The sequence below is a fragment of the Megachile rotundata genome, chromosome 5, assembly GCF_050947335.1.
Source record: "Megachile rotundata isolate GNS110a chromosome 5, iyMegRotu1, whole genome shotgun sequence".
Classification (NCBI taxonomy): Eukaryota; Metazoa; Arthropoda; class Insecta; order Hymenoptera; family Megachilidae; genus Megachile; species Megachile rotundata.
The window spans coordinates 11737922-11758236 of NC_134987.1; the positions used below are offsets into that span (position 1 = coordinate 11737922).

Here is a 20315-nt window from a genome sequence, read left to right on the forward strand (position 1 = left end):
TAATATTTTTCACAGGTGTTTTGATCCATTTTAAGAAAGTTTGACTCTCTAACAAAAAGTCGTATCTAGTACACTTTGACCTGTGTATCTCCATACGCGAGTGAGTGACCGAGATGTGGTTATACAGTACTTTGACGTCACCCAAATATAGGTGACACGGCGATCAAGCTATAAAAATTCCGTTCACAATCAGAAGAGCCAGATTCTCACTAAGATACTACATACTCGAAAATTATTCGAGTTCATCGATTTTTCTGACGCATTGTCTCCAAGAGAACGTCTTGCTACAAGCAAGAAACATCATCGCGGCATTGAATTCCGGGCCAATACGAGCGCCCCCCTCATCAACCTCAATTAAACTCCACCGTCTCGCACTTATGCTCACTTCGCACCCGAGGAGCACCGAGTGTTGCTGGTGTTAAGTCACCATGTATGTATTATTGGTCGAGCTCGTCTCAAGAAGGTTGTCTCCAAACGTGGAATCTTTGTTTCTGATCATAGGGAGACTTACTACTTAACTGGGTCGAATTATTTTGTTCGAAAACAAATTAAACTTTTTGGGGACGTAGAATCCTCTAAAGGTGACTTGCTGGAGTATAGTTAATAGCTGGACTTAGACGATAATTCAATTTAAATTTAACTTTGTAAGGTATTTGATATCAAACACTTTCTTCGAGTAGGTCCAGTGAACTTTGTATTGCTCATGCAGCGTGGAATAGAAAGTTCGTGTTTACGTGTAGTAGATTATGCAGCAATTTCAGAATTCTATTGTTAACACTGCGATTTTTTAACGATTAGAATCTTTTGGATTATTGAAAATCAATGCCGTTTCTGGATTTTTGATATTTGTGAAAGTGTGAAAGAGATTTGATACTCAAATAACATTTGGAAATTTGGACATTTGAGAAATTGAAAATTTTGTGATTTGCAAACTATTTAATGTAGGAATTTAGAGATTTGCAAATTCGCAAGTTAAGAACTTAAGTATGCAAAAATGCCTAAATAAAGAAACTCAAAGTTCCAAAAACTTGCAAATATAAAAATTTAAATATTTGAATATGTACCCAGAAATTTAAGTACACATTAACTTCTAAATGTAGAAAAATGTTTCTATCAATTTACAAACTTGAGTTACAACAACAGAGTAACAAGAATAACAGTTGCTTGTACAGAGCACCAAAATCCCTAAAACTATTTCAGGTCATTTCTCCACCATTTCATATACCTTCGAAGCAAACACCGTTTCCGAACCGTTCTCCTCTTCGATCCATAAGAAAACATTCTAAAGTCTTCTCGAGTCGCCATCGCTGAAATACGTCTCGAAATTGATCCTTCTTAGCTTCTTCGAATAGTGACATTTAAACTCTCACAATCGGCAGTCGTTAAGAGGTGGATAAAAATCCTTTCCTGTTAGTGACCCTCGAGGTGTGACCATGCTCCTTGAGACTCGCATGATTCAAGATTAACGTCGGACATGACGGTGAATATCTCCGTTAGGATTATACGCAAGACCAATGTCGTTGAACCTTCATACTCGCTCGTAAAAAGGTTGATCCTTGCTTCATCGAGGGTCGATTCAAAAACTTCTTGTACGCTGAATGCGAGCGCGGGTCTTTGAACTTGTTCGCGAGACTCGATTTCGAACGTGCGTGTTTGATGTACAGTCAAGGAAAGATTTACACTCGATGATTTTTGAGGACTTTTGACGATGTGAAGGTTTTGATGACGTGAAAATTTGGAGATATAGGAAGTTGAAGATTTAGAAATTTGGGGTATTCAATGGGGTATTTAATTGGGGTACTTGGTGGATATTCAAGGATTTAGGTATTTGGGGGCGTTGGAAGTTGGGGATGTAGAAATTTGGGGACGCAGGAGTTTAGGGAGATGGGCGTTTGGATGCCTTGAGATTTGAAGACTTTGAGATTTGGAGATGAAGGGATTTTGGGAAAGTAGGAATTTGGAGACGTAGCAATTTGGGGATCTAGGAGTTTGGGGACTTTAGAATTTGGGAACCTTGGAATTTGGAGACATAGCAATTTGGAGACCTAGAAGTTTGAGAAAGGTGGAATTTGAGGACGTAAGAATTTGGGGATCAAGGAGTTTGGAGACCTAAGAGTTTGGGGAAGTTGGAATTTGGGGACGTAGAAATTTAGGGATCTAAGAGTTTGAGAAAGTTGGAATTTGGGGACCTTGCAATTTGGAGACCTTGGAATTTGGAGACCTTGGAATTTGAAGACCTAGGAATTTGGGGACCTTGCATTTTAGGGACCTTGGAATTTGGAGACCTAGGAATTTGGGGACCTTGCAATTTGGGAACCTTGGAATTTGGAGACCTTGGAATTTGGAGACCTAGGAATTTGGGGATCTTGCAATTTGGGGACCTTGGAATTTGGGGATCAAGGAGTTTGGAGACCTAAGGGTTTGGGAAAGTTGGAGTTTAGGGACGTAGAAATTTAGGGATCTAAGAGTTTGAGAAAGTTGGAATTTGGGGACCTTGCAATTTGGGGACCTTGGAATTTGGAGACCTTGGAATTTGGAGACCTAGGAATTTGGGGATCTTGCAATTTGGGGACCTAGGAATTTGGAGACCTTGGAATTTGGGGACGTAGTAATTTGAGGACCTAGAAGTTTGGGGACCTAGGAGTTTGGTGAAGTTAGAATTTGGGAATAACGTAGAAATTTTTAGATTTAAAAATTCAGAGTCATCGGTATTTTAATATATCATAACTTGAATACTTCAACAATTTAGGATATTTAAAATTTGTAAATGTAGAAGTTTAGGTGCCTAGACATTTAGACACGTACCTTGAGATCTGAAGACTTTAAGATTTGAGAATATAAATCCACATATATGCCTACATCGAAATAAATCTCACGCTGCATCCGAATGTACTTGCGTGTCTCCGCGAGTATGAAGTGTGAGTTTCAGAAAATATCCCACCGTTTTCTCACGTCCGGAATAAAGACGAGTTGTGACGACGAAGATTGAAAACCGCAAAATCTTTCACGGAAGATTGAGTATCCAGCAACGACGTAAGTAAATGCGAACCAGTAAAATATAAAAAATGTTTTGCTTTGGTGCAGAGATGGATGGACACGTTGATGATGCTGACCGAAACTAAATGTTTCTTTGGATGAATACTAAATAATGTCAGGTACAGTTCTCTCCTTTTTAGTCTTTTGTACAGTTACATGGGATTTGAATATCAATACCAGCAATATTAATATTAATATGAAAATTTCAATAGGTGTTAATATAACATACTGTGTTAATATACTTGTACATGTATGTAGATATCTAGGTATAGTAAGTATAGATACAGAAATTTGAGTATGTACAAAAATTAGGAGTTTTAGTATGTAAAACCTCAGTGCTTTTATAAGAATCCAAGATAGAAGATATAAGAATCCAAGAATTTAAGTATGTAAGAACCCAAACATCGTAGTATATAAAAATCTAAACGTTCGAGTATATGTATAAAACCTCAGAAGTTCAAGAATAAAAAAAAAAACAAAAATGTGAAAATTTTCAAAATTAGTAAAGCATGAAAAATTGAGAACTTCAAAACTTGATAACTTAATAACCCATAAGCTAGACAAAGAAACTCTAAAATATGGATGCAATGACAATAAAATCTACAGTAGCTCAATATCTCTATCAAACATAAACCAACTCAAAAGCATATGCCCGCCATTAGAATGTTTGCGTCCACTTCACCATTTGCACCCCGTCTCAAAAGAAAATGCAAATTTCAGATCTGTCCCAGATAAAAAAAACCATTTATAATCCTTTCCCACTACAAAGCTTTATCTCCGTTCACGATGATCGTAGGTTAAGTTCAGCCCGCGTTATCTGAACTAATCAAAACCCCACTGCAGTTTATTCATAAACCGTACACGCAGTATTTTTCTCTAACCACGTCGCTAACATCCTTGCAACATTAAAGTCACTGGCATCGTAAGTTGCGGTAGCCAGGTCATTCTGAGATTCCTACGTAGAATGAAAAGCAACATGAATGGAGGAGAGGTAGGCAGTCACCGTTAAACCCTCGCAGCAGGATGCATCTTTCGCCCGTAAGGTAAACTGACTGCATTTCGTTCAGAATCTCTTGACCACGTTGCCAGATTTATTCACATAATGATCGATGCACGAAATTTCAGAATGAATCTTACGGGCTGTAGAGTGCTGACTGAAAGTCATCATCGTTTATGATTTTGTAATGTTTGGGAGTAATTATGCTTGAGGTAGTATTTATAAATCACGTATACTGTTGGTAAATGAGGTAAATATCATAATTTGTTATAGTAGATTCACTGCAGTAATTTTCATTCATATTTGAACTATAACCCATCATCCATATGTGGATGATAGAATTCACAAATCTTGAAGTTCCACATTTAATCACCTATATTGTTAAGGGTTTGTAACCTAATTGCAAATACTCATCCTAACAATTTGGAACCTAACCTAACCACCCAACACCCACATGTGGATGACAGAATCCACAAGTTCTAAATTTTCACTTGATCACCCATATTGTTAAAGACTTGCAACCTTACTTACTAATATTAATCCGATTTGTAACCTAACTGCAAATAATAATGTTTGAATCTATGAATCATAAATTTAATGAGTCAGAAAATTGTGTTCAAGCATTCATTAAAAATGAAGATACCACCTAATCAAGTAGATAAGTATTTTTATAACAGCATCAATGTGGCAATGGACTTATTAATATCTCTGGATATTGTTATGAAAAATTGCAAGTTTCAAAGTGATCATAAGCTTCCGCTGATAGTAAGCTTGAATAGTTTATCTTATCGAAGTACTTTGCGTCTGACGACGTTTTAAAACGTTTGAGAAACTAGCTATTCAATTGAAATCCTTTTAAGAGTTGTGTAAGGTAACACATCAAGAAACATTTGCAACTTGGCGCAAGAAGTCATAATTGTTTATGAATTTAAAATATTGGTGAAGACATTCATATTCGTGTACCTTCTGACATGGAAGTGTACATTGTTATAAATTTATCTCTTCTCATACAAGAAAGAGAGAATTAATGAAGAATTTTATCTCTTCGTAGTTTTAATGTTTGGGACATGAAAATTTGATAACTGAAAAATTTAGGATTCAGCAAAAACGATAATTTGGGAATGAAAAAATGTTCAAATAGATACTTATCTAAATGAAGTCTACATTGCACCCAAGTGTACCTACGTAGTAAGGAGTCAAAATAATGGTGGAATGTCTGTGGAGCACAATTGGCTTTTTGTGCGCGCTTAGATTCGGCGGGTGTATCATTTCATTAGCCCATTAAACAATTACGGTTAAGCCCGGTACACTTAGGCTCGTGTCTACAACCAGCTGTGAATGCGTTCCTTGTAATTGAACTACGTTACTTCGGTCTCTTTCTTGGTTTACCAGACACGTGGACCAGTAGACCCTTACGCATGGAGATTGATAGTTGTGTTCTCAGTGATTCTGAACGACCACTTCACGCTTCCCTATAATTAACACATTACTTTTATTACTTTCCAACTACTCATGAGGGCACGCAACATCACAAGTTTTCTGATGGATTACTGAATAAAATATCTCAATCTTTTCAGAAGAATCTGTTACTGAAAGGTTGATTGTCGGCTGCCATTTCAAACTTTCGAGCTAGCTGTTCAAATTGTCATGATTACAAAAATGGTTGCAATTTATACAGAAGCTTTCTATTTAAAAATGTTAACTACAAACATTTTTCAAAAAACAAATAATTGAACAAGTTAAAAAAATCATACACTACATTGCAGAGTATTATGCAAAATATTTTTTCTAAATTGTGATACTTTATCTATATAGATAACTCTATCAAGTATTTTAAATTTGATGTATTTTTTCAATGTATTCTAACATTATGTTGCAACATAATATTTTGACATAATCTTGCAACATAATAATTTAACATAAAATTGTAACAGAATATTTTATCATACTACAACATAGTACATTTAACACAGTATTTCAGACATCAAAAAAATAGAAAAAAAGAAGTTCTATTTCTAAAATCATCAATGTATCTTCTTCAATAATTCAACTTCGAAGTTTATCTTACTGATCTTCTCCACTGATAATTGATTAAGTAGCTTGAAAATTGAAAGTAGTAATCATTGAAGACACATTTTGAAACAGAACACCGTTTTCACCGATGATGAAGATCAACGAGTTTGCAATTGCTATTGTGTACATATAGGAGAGATGTAGTTAGCTAGACACAATGCAATACAGAGAAATAAGTATATCGTTAGAACGCGAGACGATGTGCCAAGTAAAGCGTGGTCGATGCACGAGGTGAATGCATTGTCACTCGACCCTGATTGCTTCTGCAACCAGCACAGATAGCTCAATTGTTGAACATCCAATGCTGCTAAAGTTCATTCATGGTAAGACAAGAACGGTAACTTTCTAGAAAATGTACTGTGTTCTGATAGGTACTAATTAGAATAATTACATTCAGGAAGGTACACAATACTGTGATTAGTAAAAAGATTCTTGCAAAAAGCGTCATGGAGGTGCGGTCAAAAAATTGAAGGTTTAAATGAAAGTATAAAATGAAAATGTATGAAAGAAGCTTCGTGGGTAATAAATAAATTTTGAGAGCTAAATAAATTTGATTAAGAGATTTAAAATGAATAGTACATCATCAAAAATTGGTGATGACTTTACTAAGATGGTAGCCTAAAGATTTAATCTAATTAGATCCACAATGCACATACAACGCATCACATACGTTAATAATTGAAATATGTATGATTAATATTATTAATATATCGTTAATTATTCTATACAGTATGCTATTAATGGCAGTACCCGATTAACAGTATTAATATACTAATTACACGATTAACATTATTAACACATTCCTAGTCAATAACGTATTAATTAAAAACTAGAATATTTATAATTAAGATTTGCATTTCTCCATGAGTAGCGTTAAAAGTTAAACAATATTCTGAGAGGTTACAAAAGAAAATCAATGAAAGATTCGAAAGGAAATTGCTTGCACGGTTGCCTTTAAGCCTTAATGAACTTCATGGAAACGGCATTTCTCCGAGGCGAGGCGAAGAAGAAAATCGAGACGTAAAAAGTTGGATGCCGAGTATGTAAGAAGCCAGGCTGGTCAAATCACTTGGAAACATCATCGCGCAAGATGATTCGCGAGGTGATGCGTCATCGGTTGCGATCGTCGTCATCGACATCGGTTCAAGTGGTGTTGACCCGTGCTCGTTCCCTTGCATCCATGTGACTCGTAACCAATTCGTGAGAACGCCATGGTTATCCCATACTCATTTTCTTCATCAGCGATTCCAAGCACGAGAACGTTTGTTAGAATAATTATTCATCGAAGGGATACGTTAGAAAGTTCAATGCAAACGAGCCGAACAGCTGCGTAGCCATGTTGGAGAACTTCTCGGCCAATTTTATCCGTACAATTACCACGCGTTTCCAACGCTAAGGTGAAAGGATTTATCACGAGTTTCCACGCGAATAATTCTTAATTATTCTTTTGATCAAAAACAAATCGAGCTGCAGTTTCTTGGTAATAACTGCACGGTTAACAAGTGGCTAAGCGTTCGATTTATTGGATTAAGTGTTCACATAGTTGATCATATTTTGTGTACTTCATGTTCTCTGCTTTTGGAATCGATTTGGAGCATTACTGTTTGACAGGTATTATGTGTTGCAAGTTTTGATTCTTTTATATCACAAGATTTTAACATATCTTCATATCAGATTAGAACGAAATTTCCAATATGAAACGTCAAAGAAAAATTTAATGATGCATTCTTTATTTGACAACATTTATCTAAGGTAACAGCTTTGCAAATGATCTTACAAACAGCTTGAAAATAGTAAAATAATTTGTAATATAAAAGCAAGTGCAAAATTACAGTCTTCAAAATTAAAGCTTGATCAGACTCAAATAGGTGCTATCAATATACATTGATTCACACGTGTTCTCCAGAGTGAGGGGTTACACCTATAATTTGGAGGAGGGTAGAAGTAGTAACATACCCCACAATTTAATAATTTGAACACCTCGAGAATAATCTCATCGAATAATCTCACCGAAGTATCGAACGGTAAATAAAAGAAACTCAGAGATTCAGTCACGATTACTTGTGCATTGAATGCAAAACGTCAGACGATCCGAGATCAACCCCACACATTTCTGATGGGCGTCTTGATCGTTTCATAGCTACCGCGAAATTGTAGCGTTCGATTCGAGTTTCGACTTCATGCTTGGCTGGCTACCACCGCTCCTTTATGTCTTTCCTTCGCATACTAAAGAGAGAAAAAGAGACAAGACGTTGCGTCAAGAACGCCGGGGAACGCGTTCTTGCCTCTTCCGCAGGTTGCTACGGTTGCTTTTTCAGTTGACCGATACTCAACCGAAGAATTCAACGAAGAATCAAACGCATGATCCCTCGATTCTGCCATTTACCTACCATATTTGGTACGCTGCACGTATAATGTTCTGTAGGTCCGCTCTTTCATCTGGTAATTTTCTACGTGGTCAATTGAACGTTATACAAGCGTATCGGAGAACAAAGAATGATCGGGAGATAATACTGACCACGTATGCGAACATTGTCTGATATCATCGTTAACACGGTCGTGGGTTTTTATGAAATGACTCTTGGAATTTTTACTCTTGGTGAGGACGCTATTTAGAACATTTGAGAAAGTCTGATGGCATAAGGTTAATGATTTCTCAAATTTAACTGATGTGGAATGTGTATTGTGGTGATTTGGTGCACTGTGGATTTGGTACATATCATGCACTTTTTGTGTATGTTTTATAATATGCATGTGTATATGATTTAAATTGTTAAAAATTGTTTTTACAGTTGACTATGTACACTTAGTTATGACCATGAATGAGTTTCAGAATTGAAACATTTACAAACTTGAAAACTCTTTAAATTCCTAAAGTTCAAAAATTGTGATGCCCCAAAGTCTTAGTGCCTCAAAGTAGTAAGATTCGAAGACAAGGTTGTGTAACTCCAATATGCTAAATTTCAGTAATTCCAAACTGCAAATGTTCCAAAATTCCAACAATCCAAATCTTCATAATATCAATATTAAAGTTCAAAAATTCTAAACTTCAGAATTTCTCAATTCCCAAAATTTGAAAGTCCCATAATTCCAATGTCCCAAAGACTAAAAAATTTCAAATTCCAAATGTCCTGGAACCCAAAAGATTCAAATCCTTATAATTCCAATGTTCCTAAGTTAAAAACTTGCAATATCCAGAAGACCTAAATTCCCACAACTCCAAACTCCCATAATTCCAACATCTCAAAATTAAAAAACTTCAAAGTCTAACCACCTTAAAACCCCAAAATGCAGAACTTCCATAATTCCAACATCCGAAACTTAAAAATTTCCCAAATTCCCAAAACTGAAATAATTTCAATATCTCAAACATCAAACTTTCAAAAACCCCATCATCCTAACTCTTCGCAAACACCAAGAGCCACAAAGTATAAAAGTTTCGAAATTCCAAAATCTCGACACAAATAAAAAGATAAACGGTGGCAAGATATTAAGTACAGAAATATAATAATGAGTAAACAGGAGAGCACACGTGTCACATCGAATCTAATCGCGAACTACGTAAGCGAAGTGTTGAGTTATTCATAATGCTACCGAGTTCGATCGACGGACAATTGTTAATTGTATCCCAGTGTGTAGTCATCGAACGCTTGCAATCGGATTGCAAATGACAAAGACTGTCACGGGGAAACACCTGACAATGATTTACGGTATGGTATTCACGGTTTAACAAAAGTTCCGAACGAGGAACGTACCATTGGCCTCATTCTTGTCCGAGCGCTCTGGGTGAACCGATCTTATTAAGGCCTAATTAGCCATTTAACAAGATATATTTAACTTCTGGTTTACACAGCGGCTACACGACGAAATATGGAATCTGGCCTCCATACGTCATTATTTTGTCGATAGAGTCGTTACGATAGCTTTGTGTGGAAAATCTTGATTGGTTCACTGAGAGCGTTACTACACAATTACTTATACAATTTGGGCTCTGCTTTTTAATTCTTATATGGATAATTTTTTGTTATTTTCCTCGATTTAATTTATAATTTGTTTCGTATAAACATTTGGTAAATTGTTATATGGATAATTAGTAATCAGATATATACTCAAGATTTGATATTTGTTCTAAATTGTTGTAAATGTCCTAAAATTTTTGTTCTGGAACTATGTTAATTTAATATAATAATCTGAGTGAAGTTTCAGAGTATTTTGCTTTGTGATATTTTTACAAGACAAGAATAATATTTGTCTGTATCTAATTAGTTCAATAAAATTAAAATTTAAGAATAACTTGCAAAAAATTTCTTAAAACAAAAAATGTGTAAATTACAAATACCTAACCTAACCAAAAGACCCAAATTACCTAAATTTTGAACAGTGAATTAGTATAATTATAAAAAAGAAACTTTTGCACCCAGATAAATTTTCGAAAGTATTATTGAGTACGACTTTCGTTCTTGATCAGCACTGTGCTCCATTTTATTATACACAAACGTAAACATTTAACGTATCTCTACAAGTCATAAATGCATGAATATGCGCATGATTCATCTTCTCTAGTATTATAATTAGAATCGTACACGTTGATCGGAAAGCATAGAGATTTTATCTTCGGAAACGGAGCAGAATCATTTCTTATCTGTTCACCTGAAAGATATTAACGTCTGCCTTACTGATTGCGAGATAGAGAATTTCTTGTTTTTACTTTGATAACGATTACAGGTGAAACGTTTCGATTTCTGAAGATTTTAAGTACATTCGTGACTGTGCGAATGATTGCACAAAACGGGGTGTTCAAACAGGTTGCGTTTCTGATATTAAAGTTAAGACGAAAATGGACGCAAAAATTTATAAGTTTTAAGAAGCGAAGTTTGAACAATAAATAGATAAATGTACTGTTACACAATAGTGAAGTGTCAGGATGTATCGTTTGATACTTTTCTAATTAGATGGTGTAACTTCATTGCACTTTCTCTCTGGATTCATAGAATTCGATCGAATTACATAAACAGAGAAAAATGAATCATACTGTAGCAAAAAGTATTTGTCAAGATTTACGATTAAAAATTATAGAACGACTGTAAAAGATTTGAGTTTACTACCATAAAAAATTACAAATACAAATTAAATGAATACAAATTAATGGAAGGTACGAAAGTTACGAATTCGATAATCGAATTATGATGGGCGATAACTACACGCCATATCGGCGAACAGTAGCGGGCTATTTTGAACGTAATCGATTAACCGCGGTTAATTTGGTGAATTGAAAAAGAAATAAACAGCAGACAAACCTCTTTCTTCGATGACGTCCGTCTTGCCGACGTACACCAGCATGAAGAGAACGTAAACTCCGAGGATCTTGGCTGGTCCCATCTTTTATTCAGGGCCTTAGAAATCCGGGAAAATTCCTCTGGCACCCTCACAACAAAGATCGACTCATATCCACTGCACTGGCACTGCACACCGAATAATACCCCGCACTTTAATTTCACTCCGAATTTTTCATACGGCCTCCCGAACGAGCAACAACAACAACAACACGATACGAACGTGTCGAGTGTCGCATCGAGCCGCAAGTGTCACTGAATCGTGCTACGCCTACCGTTAAAATTTCGCCGCAATTTTCGTGTCAGATATTTACTACGTCAGTTCACCAAGTCTACATCGTATCGCGACGGCGTTCGAGTTCCGCGAATTCCTCGATTCCGATTACGGATGAAAATCAGCAGGAACGAGACACGAAGCGCGTGTACGTTTTCACTGTGATTCGCAACAATCGCCGGTTTCGTCGAACCGCGTGACAGGAGCACGGATCTTCACTCACGGATTCGTCAAAAACTCACTCGCGATTCGTCCGATGAAAGCACGCGTTTACGGATCGATCGTTCGAAAATGGTACCGCACGAAAATTATTGGAGTTAACGTAAGAAGGCGTTTGATCGACCACCTTCCCAGGCGTCTCTCGTGGACAGCCTTACTCCCACGCTGGCCGAGTCAAGAATACGCGCGCCTTCTCAAAGACGGCTCGTGATTCCGTTCGACGACAGCAGGTGGCGGTTTTACTGGGCCCGACGAACATGCACGAACTCTCACGATGAGGCACGAACGGACGAACTGTGCGGAATATGTTCCAGCATAAACAAACACTATACTTTGTTTATTGGTAGCGTGGCACATTTGCAATTTTGAAAGAAAAGCATATTCTTTTTGTATTATTTATATAATATTAAAAAAGTACAATACTAGTTAAACTATATATTTAAACATTTAACTAAAACAACACTAATTTTTATTTCCTTTAAAAAAGTGCTACATATTTGCAATTGGGTAAAGTGCAAGAAAATACATTTTGCTTATTGTTTATAAAAAGTTAAATAAGTACGAACGAAAGTACAATATAGAATTTTTCTGAACTATGTATTTAAACGTTTAACTAAAACAACACTAATTTTTACTTCCTTTAAAAAAGTGCTACATATTTGCAATAGGATAAAGTGCAAAAAAAATACATTTTGCTTATTGTTTATAAAAAGTTAAATAAGTACCAACGAAAGTACAATATAGAATTTACCTGAACTATATATTCAAATGTCTAACTAAAACAACACTAATTTTTGAAAAAGTACAAGACATTTGCAAAATGATAATTTTAGAACAAATATTTCATTTGTCAGTTGGAAAAGTTTAGATAAACTAAAAGTACAATATAGATGAATGTATATGAATTATATCTAAACTTCTAATGTTTAACACCTGACAAGATTAATATTTAACCTGTCAGTGTAGTCTAACATATTTGAAATAATTCCAGAAGAGAGGCGCCACTGTTATTGTTCATAAAGTATTAAATAAATATAACTGAACAGATAAATCTATGTCATAAATATCTTTATGTTATTTATAATATGGTTGTGTGCGTTTTAAAAAACTTTTAAAAAATGTCTCTTCTACGAGTCTCGGAAAACACTTGCTCCTCCTCCTCGTTCTTATTTCTTCCTGTTTCAAACTACCATGTGATATACAAAACTAAAGTCATTTTAAGCAACCCAATTTAGTCTAGAACCAATTGATTATATTTCAAAATAATAATCACAGCAGTCATCAAAGTTTTGAACAGCTCCTTAGTTTTCTTTTATACCTTTCAAACCGAATACGCTTATTATTTACATAAACTAATTAAGATTAAAAACCTGATCATTGCTCATGAATTACGAGTAATAAACTACGATTTATGATCAGGTTGTGGAATAATCTTAATTGCTTTTAAACGGTAAATAATAATTAGCGTTCACTAGATCAGGTTTCATTAGATGTTTACACAGTCACTTTTATATAAATATGTGTATTTAATATCAAACCTTTATGTAAAATGGTTCCAGAAATTCCATGTTAAGCTGATAAAACTATGATCCGACATATGATGCACGTGTGATCCTTTAATCGCTTTAAGCATAGTATGATTAATCAAGATCAAAATCCATAGGGTCATTGTCCTGATAAAACGTAGTATATACGACCCTCGTCGATTCCTTGAACACAGTAGTCGTTTGATCACCGCAAAAATCATCGAGGGACTGGTTTCTCGTCGCCAAGGCACGCACTTAGAGTACGTGCGTACACGTCACTTGAGTACCTGCGAGAAAAACTACAACTGAAAAGTTGTAAGAAGCAAGAAAGAAAATGAGGGTCCCATTGAAAAAGGAATATTTGATATTTAATTGGATAACTTTTTTAGTAAAGTACTTTGCGTTAGTACAATCACGCAAGTTAGTTCTTCACTTTTTTAAACAAATTGGTTACGATTAAATTTTTATATTCTTCACTTGGTTATTGTAATAAAGGAAATTTATATTAGTTTTGTAGATAATAGAATTTGATGAATAAGTGCTATATACTTACATGTATGATCAATTTAGTATTAATAAGTATTTTGACAAGATGGCGATGGGGAGACTCTAAGGTACATTTAAAGATTGATGTATTTACTGAAAGTTGTATATTCATAAGTTTCAATACTACTTATACAAATATCAACTCCATCAATTTTAAATAAAAAATGACCAGTTACTGATTAATATTACACATCAAATTAGCAATTGATGAATTATTGGCTGGAATTATTGTACAATTCATGTTTTGAAATAACAACTGATTAACTCCATCACTACCTCAAATTAGTAACTGATGGCTTGAATTATTGTGCAATTCATATTTCGAATTAACAACTGATTAACTCCATCACTACCGTAATAGTTAATAAATGCATAAGTAAATGCAAATATTATAAATTTCTTTTTCTATAATTTTTTCTTGCTTCAAATGACACCAGAACATTCTGACGCGTCGGTTGCCAGATGAGATCCGGGATCCATGGCATGCGTTCTATCACCACTTTTTCTTTCATGAAAGATTCTTAAAGGAATATGTTTATTGTCAAAGATATACGACAGTAACGTGTACGTAACAAAAAGCTGTTTACGTTCTTTGCGTCAGTGTAAAACATACTTCACAAGCTTTACACAGTATGTTATCACAAAAACCATGCTATTAAAAAAACATATCACATACTTCAATTCAGTAGTATTTGTAAAATGTTTTATACAATTTAAAGTTCAAATATTGTCAAATAAATATTACCACCCTTGATATTTCCTGATTTGAAAATTTCAAATTTATAGTTTTGAGAAATTGAAAAGTTGAGTTCAGAAATTTGAAAATTTTTCAAGCTTGAAAATAAAAAATTCAAGAATCTCTAGCATCGAGACTGATTAAACGAAAGAAGTGTATTTGACACGTTTCACAAATTCTACACCGCCGGCCATATAGCAAGACTTGAATATATTTAATCTCAATTTCAATAATAATAGAGAAAGAACTGGATGAGGATGAATAAGAAAGGAAATTTGATGAAACAACCGATCTTTCGTTTTTTATATTCGTTTATTATAAATAACAAGATGTATATTCGGTGCGCACGTGTTGTTTAACCTGTATATTTATATGTATATATATACTCAAGCTCCGTCTAAGTTTACTTCGCTTACTGTACTATACCTTGTTTTACTTTGAGTTGTTGTCAATAACATATTTCCGCTACAATCTATCTGATGATACTGCGCGAGGGATCGGAGATTTGCAACGAAGGCAAAAATCTTTATAGCACCTCAAGGAAACATCCACCCGCGAGATTGTAGTGGCGTTTTATACCGATTTTGTGATCGATCGTGTGCAAATGAATTTCTTATAACCCTTCGTAACCAACAACGACGTCAGTTTCGCGACCCTTCGAGCGTTATAGACATTCAATCACCGTTAGCGTCTCAATTAAAATAGAGACACGATATACATAGAATTCCTCGGATCAAACCATCATCGATTTTTTTCTTCTTTACCGTCATAATCAATCGAATTGGTAAATTAATTCGTACTAATGATATGCGTCTCGTGAAAATCTTCAATGAAAGATCAAAGATTACGATTAGATCGTTGAACGGTCGTACAATGTACTGGTATCACACTTATCCACGATATGTTCAATCAAATACAATTAATGGAAGGGTAAAAATGCGAGTTTTTTTTTTTATTGAACGTGGACCTAATCCGTTCTTGAATGTTTCTATAATGCAATTCCAAGAGCGACGTGGAAACGAAGGGATTAATGGTTGTGGTACTGGTATTCGTGTACATGTATGTGTATGTGTGTGTATGTATGTATGCAGGTATTTATTGGTGGTCCTTAAAAACTACGTTACTCTGATAGCGCTCGCGTTTAGCAATGATTAATGCGTGCATACCTTCAATCCTTTCGAATCGGAAATCGCCTGAAATTTTCTAATACTAAGCTGTCGACTACTATCTGTCTCAATTCGCCGGCCTAAATAACGCGCCATAGGTATACATCTATAATATATTCGCTCTGTTTATAAACTCTCTTTTACACGAAACGATTAAACCTTTTCGTCCCTCGATACGTCCTTTTTGTCGTGACTTTCGTCGTGTTTTCGCGCATCTCCTTTGATTCCGGTTAATATCGTTCGTACTTGCTCCCCGAACGGGGAACATCATCTCTGCTCGTGTACGCTGGAGTGAATGGACTTCCTTAGGGAAATGGCAACACAGATATCAAAGGATCAAACGTCAACTAACTTTGTACTAGACCATGTAGTCTAGAACAATTTAGAAGTGAAGATTTAGAACAGAAATTTTCAAAGTTTAAGATTAATTTTGAAATTTTTACAATATAGAAGTTTGAAGGTTCAGAAAAGTATTCAAATGTAATTCAGAAATCAGGGATAGAAATTCAGAAATTGTAAACTTGAAAATTTAGAAACTTTCAGGTTCAATTTCGATTTCTTCGAATCCATCTGCCCATTAACCGAAAGAAATCCACATAGCAACCCCGATGTCCACAGTACACGCCATTGATGGTCGTAAATGCCGTACTACGTTGCCAAAAATTGTTACCGAAATTTCGTGAAAAATAAAATGAACGATTCTCATTGGATCCTCGAACAGAAAAGTGTCTGCAGAGATTTACAAATAGATCGATCGTTCGAAGTAGAGATATGTAAAAAATGTCGAACATTTAGTTCCGAGGGTCGACGTGCAATTTCGTGGCGATTATTACCATGAATGTAGCGTTAACGCTTCGTTAAGGGGCGCGCGAAAATAGGGAAAATCCAGGACGTACGGGAATCGCATAGAAAACTAAAGGCGTTGAAACTTTCGAAAGCTACGTACGACATCATGTAGCAGGCACGTCTTATCATATCACGCTAAAGGCTTTAAGAAGCCTGGTAGAACCGTATTGAGGTACCGGACCAGATACTCCTTTGTTTTTTATTTTCTCTGTTGCATTCTTTATTTCTTTTAACGACTATCTACGACCCTCCTTCCTCTACGTAACTCTCGCAGACATACTCTTAACACATTCGTTTCTTCTTTTTCTCCGTATCCCGTGCACGCACGCACGCATACTCTTCTAATTTATGTATGTATCGTCTAAACGCCTCGAACTAAGGAAAGGGTGCGAACGGTGCGCGAGCGCAAACAAATGAACCAACGTTCCTCCCTGTTTGCCGTCGAGGAAACGTTTCGCGGGACTCGAACTCGATCACCGAGGACTTTAATAATGCGCGACGTCCTCGTACGAGTTTCCCGCTTTAACACGAAGCACATATCACACGTGCAGGCCTACGAGAGAACACGAACGGCCGCTCGTCGCAGCCGAATTGCTTTTTTTTTAGGCTTTTTTGCATTTCACCACTTCAAAAGTTCCGTGGATGATAACGAACAAGCGAAGTCATCGAAGGTTACTCTAATACCGATACCTACCTTTTTTTCTCGTTAGTCTCGTCGCTTCTTTCTTTTATTTCTATTATCGATTCTTGTTCGATGTTGCTCCATTATCGTGTGAGCTACCTTACCGACCGAGCATCGATCCATCGCGACGCGAAATCGGTAACAAATTCGAGATGAACGCAAGCGATTCGATCTTCGTTCGAAAACTTTAGTAGGCGCGCCTTGGACGGGTTCAGATCATAGACTTATGTAGATATACTACGCTTTGAAGTTCGCACGAACGAGAGAGATTATAGTCATGGTTGTTGGCTCTCTTTTTAATGCGCGACTCGATAAATATCGGTATTGACAAGTTTGTTCGGTACAATTATTAAACGAATTAGAATGAATGGTATAGTAACATTTCTCACTCAATTCTCGTTTTATCTCATTCAAACTACTAACCCAATCTGGTACACTTTATCACTTAAATTCAATTATTCCTGTTTAAAGGTAGATTACAAGTTCAAATGCACGGCAAAATTATGTGTTTAGTTTGAAGTTTAAATGTAAATATATAGATCTGAACGATGGGTTAAATAGGGTCAGGTTAGGATTACATTAATTTAAGCTAGGTTAGGAATAAATAAGGTTGGTTATAAGATTATTATGGTTAGATTAGGATGGCTCGACATGTGCTAGATAGTTCATTTTTATTAATATAACATTGGATTAAAGTTAAGCTCGGTTTAAGGTAAAAATTACACTAGATTTGATATTTGTTCAAAAATAAATAAATTTAAACGATAAAGTTATTAGTCAAGTTTGAGGTTTGAATAAGAATGAGTGTATTTGAATGATAAAATCACTGCATTATATTTCATAATTTATCCATCATGACACTTATATGTCTCTATCCTTCATTGTCGCCTTCAGTTTTCATTAACATCGTAGCCCATCTATATAAGTCTGTGGTCCAAATTTATAAAAAGACGTCACGCTGTTTTGTGTCTGAGCTTGCAAATAAGTATCTCGGATGTGCGTAAGTCTTTCCACCAACTTGACAACCCGATTATGGCAACCTACCATCGTTTTCTCGTTTCTTCTGAACACGGAAAGCAGTAGTGCGCGCTTCTCTACGATGCAGTGCTGCACACACACACGAACTCGTGTTCTATTGCAACTTAACTTCTTCTTCTTTTTTTTTTACTTTTTTTTCACAAACGTTCTTTTAGAATCGATCGAACCGTTCGGTCAATGTTATGATCGTCGTTGATAAATGTATACCGTGCGCATTAAGAGGTGAACACGTTGAATACCATTTCTCGTTCGAATTCTACGTACGTTGTGTAACAACCATGATTTCATGTTACTTTTGCATCCCACGCAAAACCGGGGTTTCGTTGTTTGCGACGTTATACGAGAATCGTTATCCGCGCTAACCGATGCGAATGAAAATGTTGTCGGATTTTTCACGAGTCCAGGATAATTGCACGTTTGTGTAATCCCGTGTGTTTCAGCTGTTAAAACGGCCGTCGATGACGGCGATGGGTTCGTTGAATTTTTAAAAAGATACGCTGTTCCGCTGAACAAAGAGATATCGTAGATAACAAGAGTAAAAATCGTCGAGTGAAATCGCGAGAATTGTCGTCGGTTTTAAAAGTGAATGTCTTCCGAATTGTTGCTGAACGTTTGGAAGTTTCTTGCGAACGGCTTCGACATGTATAGTATCATCCGATCGATAAAAACGCTTCTTAAACATAAAATAAAAACTACGGAGCTAGCTTAACTATTCCTAACACGAAACAAGCAGATCGTAACTAAAATAACCGCTGGAAATTAAGTTGTACCTTCGAAACGATTGGTTCGAACTTGCACAGATCTTAACACGTAAATTCATAAATAGAGAGAAAAAGGAATCGACGGAATTAAAATTACGATTAAAATTAAAAGTCGATGAAAGAAGATTAAAAAACGTTTAGAGCCACGTCGTTGATCGTTGCCCCGACGAAACCATGGATTAAAAACTCAACGTTCGATTCGCGTGGATTTTCAGTGCTCGCGTGGTCTGTCGTTCGTGAACAATCAATGGGAATGGTGAGGATTTGTCGACAAGAAATTTAACAAACGACCGCCTCCGATATGGGATTCTCGGTGATGTGTATGGTCGCGGTGGGCCAGTCGATTTTCTTACTGCAAACGTGATTTAATCCCTCGAGGGAAGCCTGTCTGTAGTCAGCCATTTTCAGTGGTGATAGTGGTGCCACTGTAAAGAGAAACGAAAGAAAATGCCAGGTCAGAGCAATGTCGGGATCACGTTCCTCAACCTCGTTCTTAGGTTGACAAAACACGAAAGTATCCACATGTATCATTGAAAAACTTCATTTCACACAAACAGAGATAGATAGGAAAACAAGAGACGTAGAAAAATAAACGTTTAGCGAGTTCATCGAACGAAAGAGAACAGATATAAGAAAGGCACGCATGCAGAAAAGAAATCAAATGAAATAGAATCATGTGTGTTAGTGAAAGTCAGTTTCATGTGCAAGGCAATGTGAATCGGCGCAACTTGTTGTTTCGACTATTCTACTGCCCAGTATGTTGTGAAATCTTTCGTTTGCTGCACTTTTTTCACAAATACTATCTGTTTATGTCCCACCATGAGTAAATGCTGCTACAAGAAAACAGATTAAATACTTTTCTACAGTCCATGTATTTTGTACGTAGAAAAATTAATCTCTAAGAGGAAATATCAAAAATGTTTCTATGAAGATGCCTAATTTACCGTTCGTTGATAAAACTAGTTCGTATCAGCTACCGGTAAGAATAAATAAACTCGGTCGATAAACGGTTACCATGATCCTAAGAAATGAATCTTTCGACAATAATTTTTTAACAAAAATTCAGTTCAATGCGTGATGTA

At 35.9% G+C, this 20315-nt stretch overlaps 2 protein-coding genes across 10 annotated transcripts in view; both read right to left on the reverse strand.

Moving 5' to 3' along the window:
• The window catches only part of Egfr (epidermal growth factor receptor), a 211121-nt gene extending 198995 nt beyond the window's left edge, over positions 1–12126 (reverse strand). Inside the window, exon 1 of the mRNA XM_012296457.2 lies at positions 11404–12126. Within this exon, the coding sequence (XP_012151847.1) occupies positions 11404–11485 (82 nt within the window). The 5' untranslated portion in view covers positions 11486–12126. The remainder of the gene's footprint in view (positions 1–11403) is intronic.
• Positions 12127–15033: 2907 nt separating this feature from the next.
• Positions 15034–20315, reverse strand: part of MESK2 (misexpression suppressor of KSR 2) — a 43872-nt gene continuing 38590 nt past the window's right edge. For 7 of the 9 annotated variants that reach the window (XM_076532200.1, XM_076532204.1, XM_076532202.1 and 4 more), the window contains one exon: positions 15034–19658. In XM_076532200.1, the coding sequence (XP_076388315.1) occupies positions 19513–19658 (146 nt within the window). In that variant the 3' untranslated portion in view covers positions 15034–19512. The remainder of the gene's footprint in view (positions 19659–20315) is intronic. The other 2 variants (XR_013038306.1, XR_001097325.2) reach the window with 1 other exon arrangement.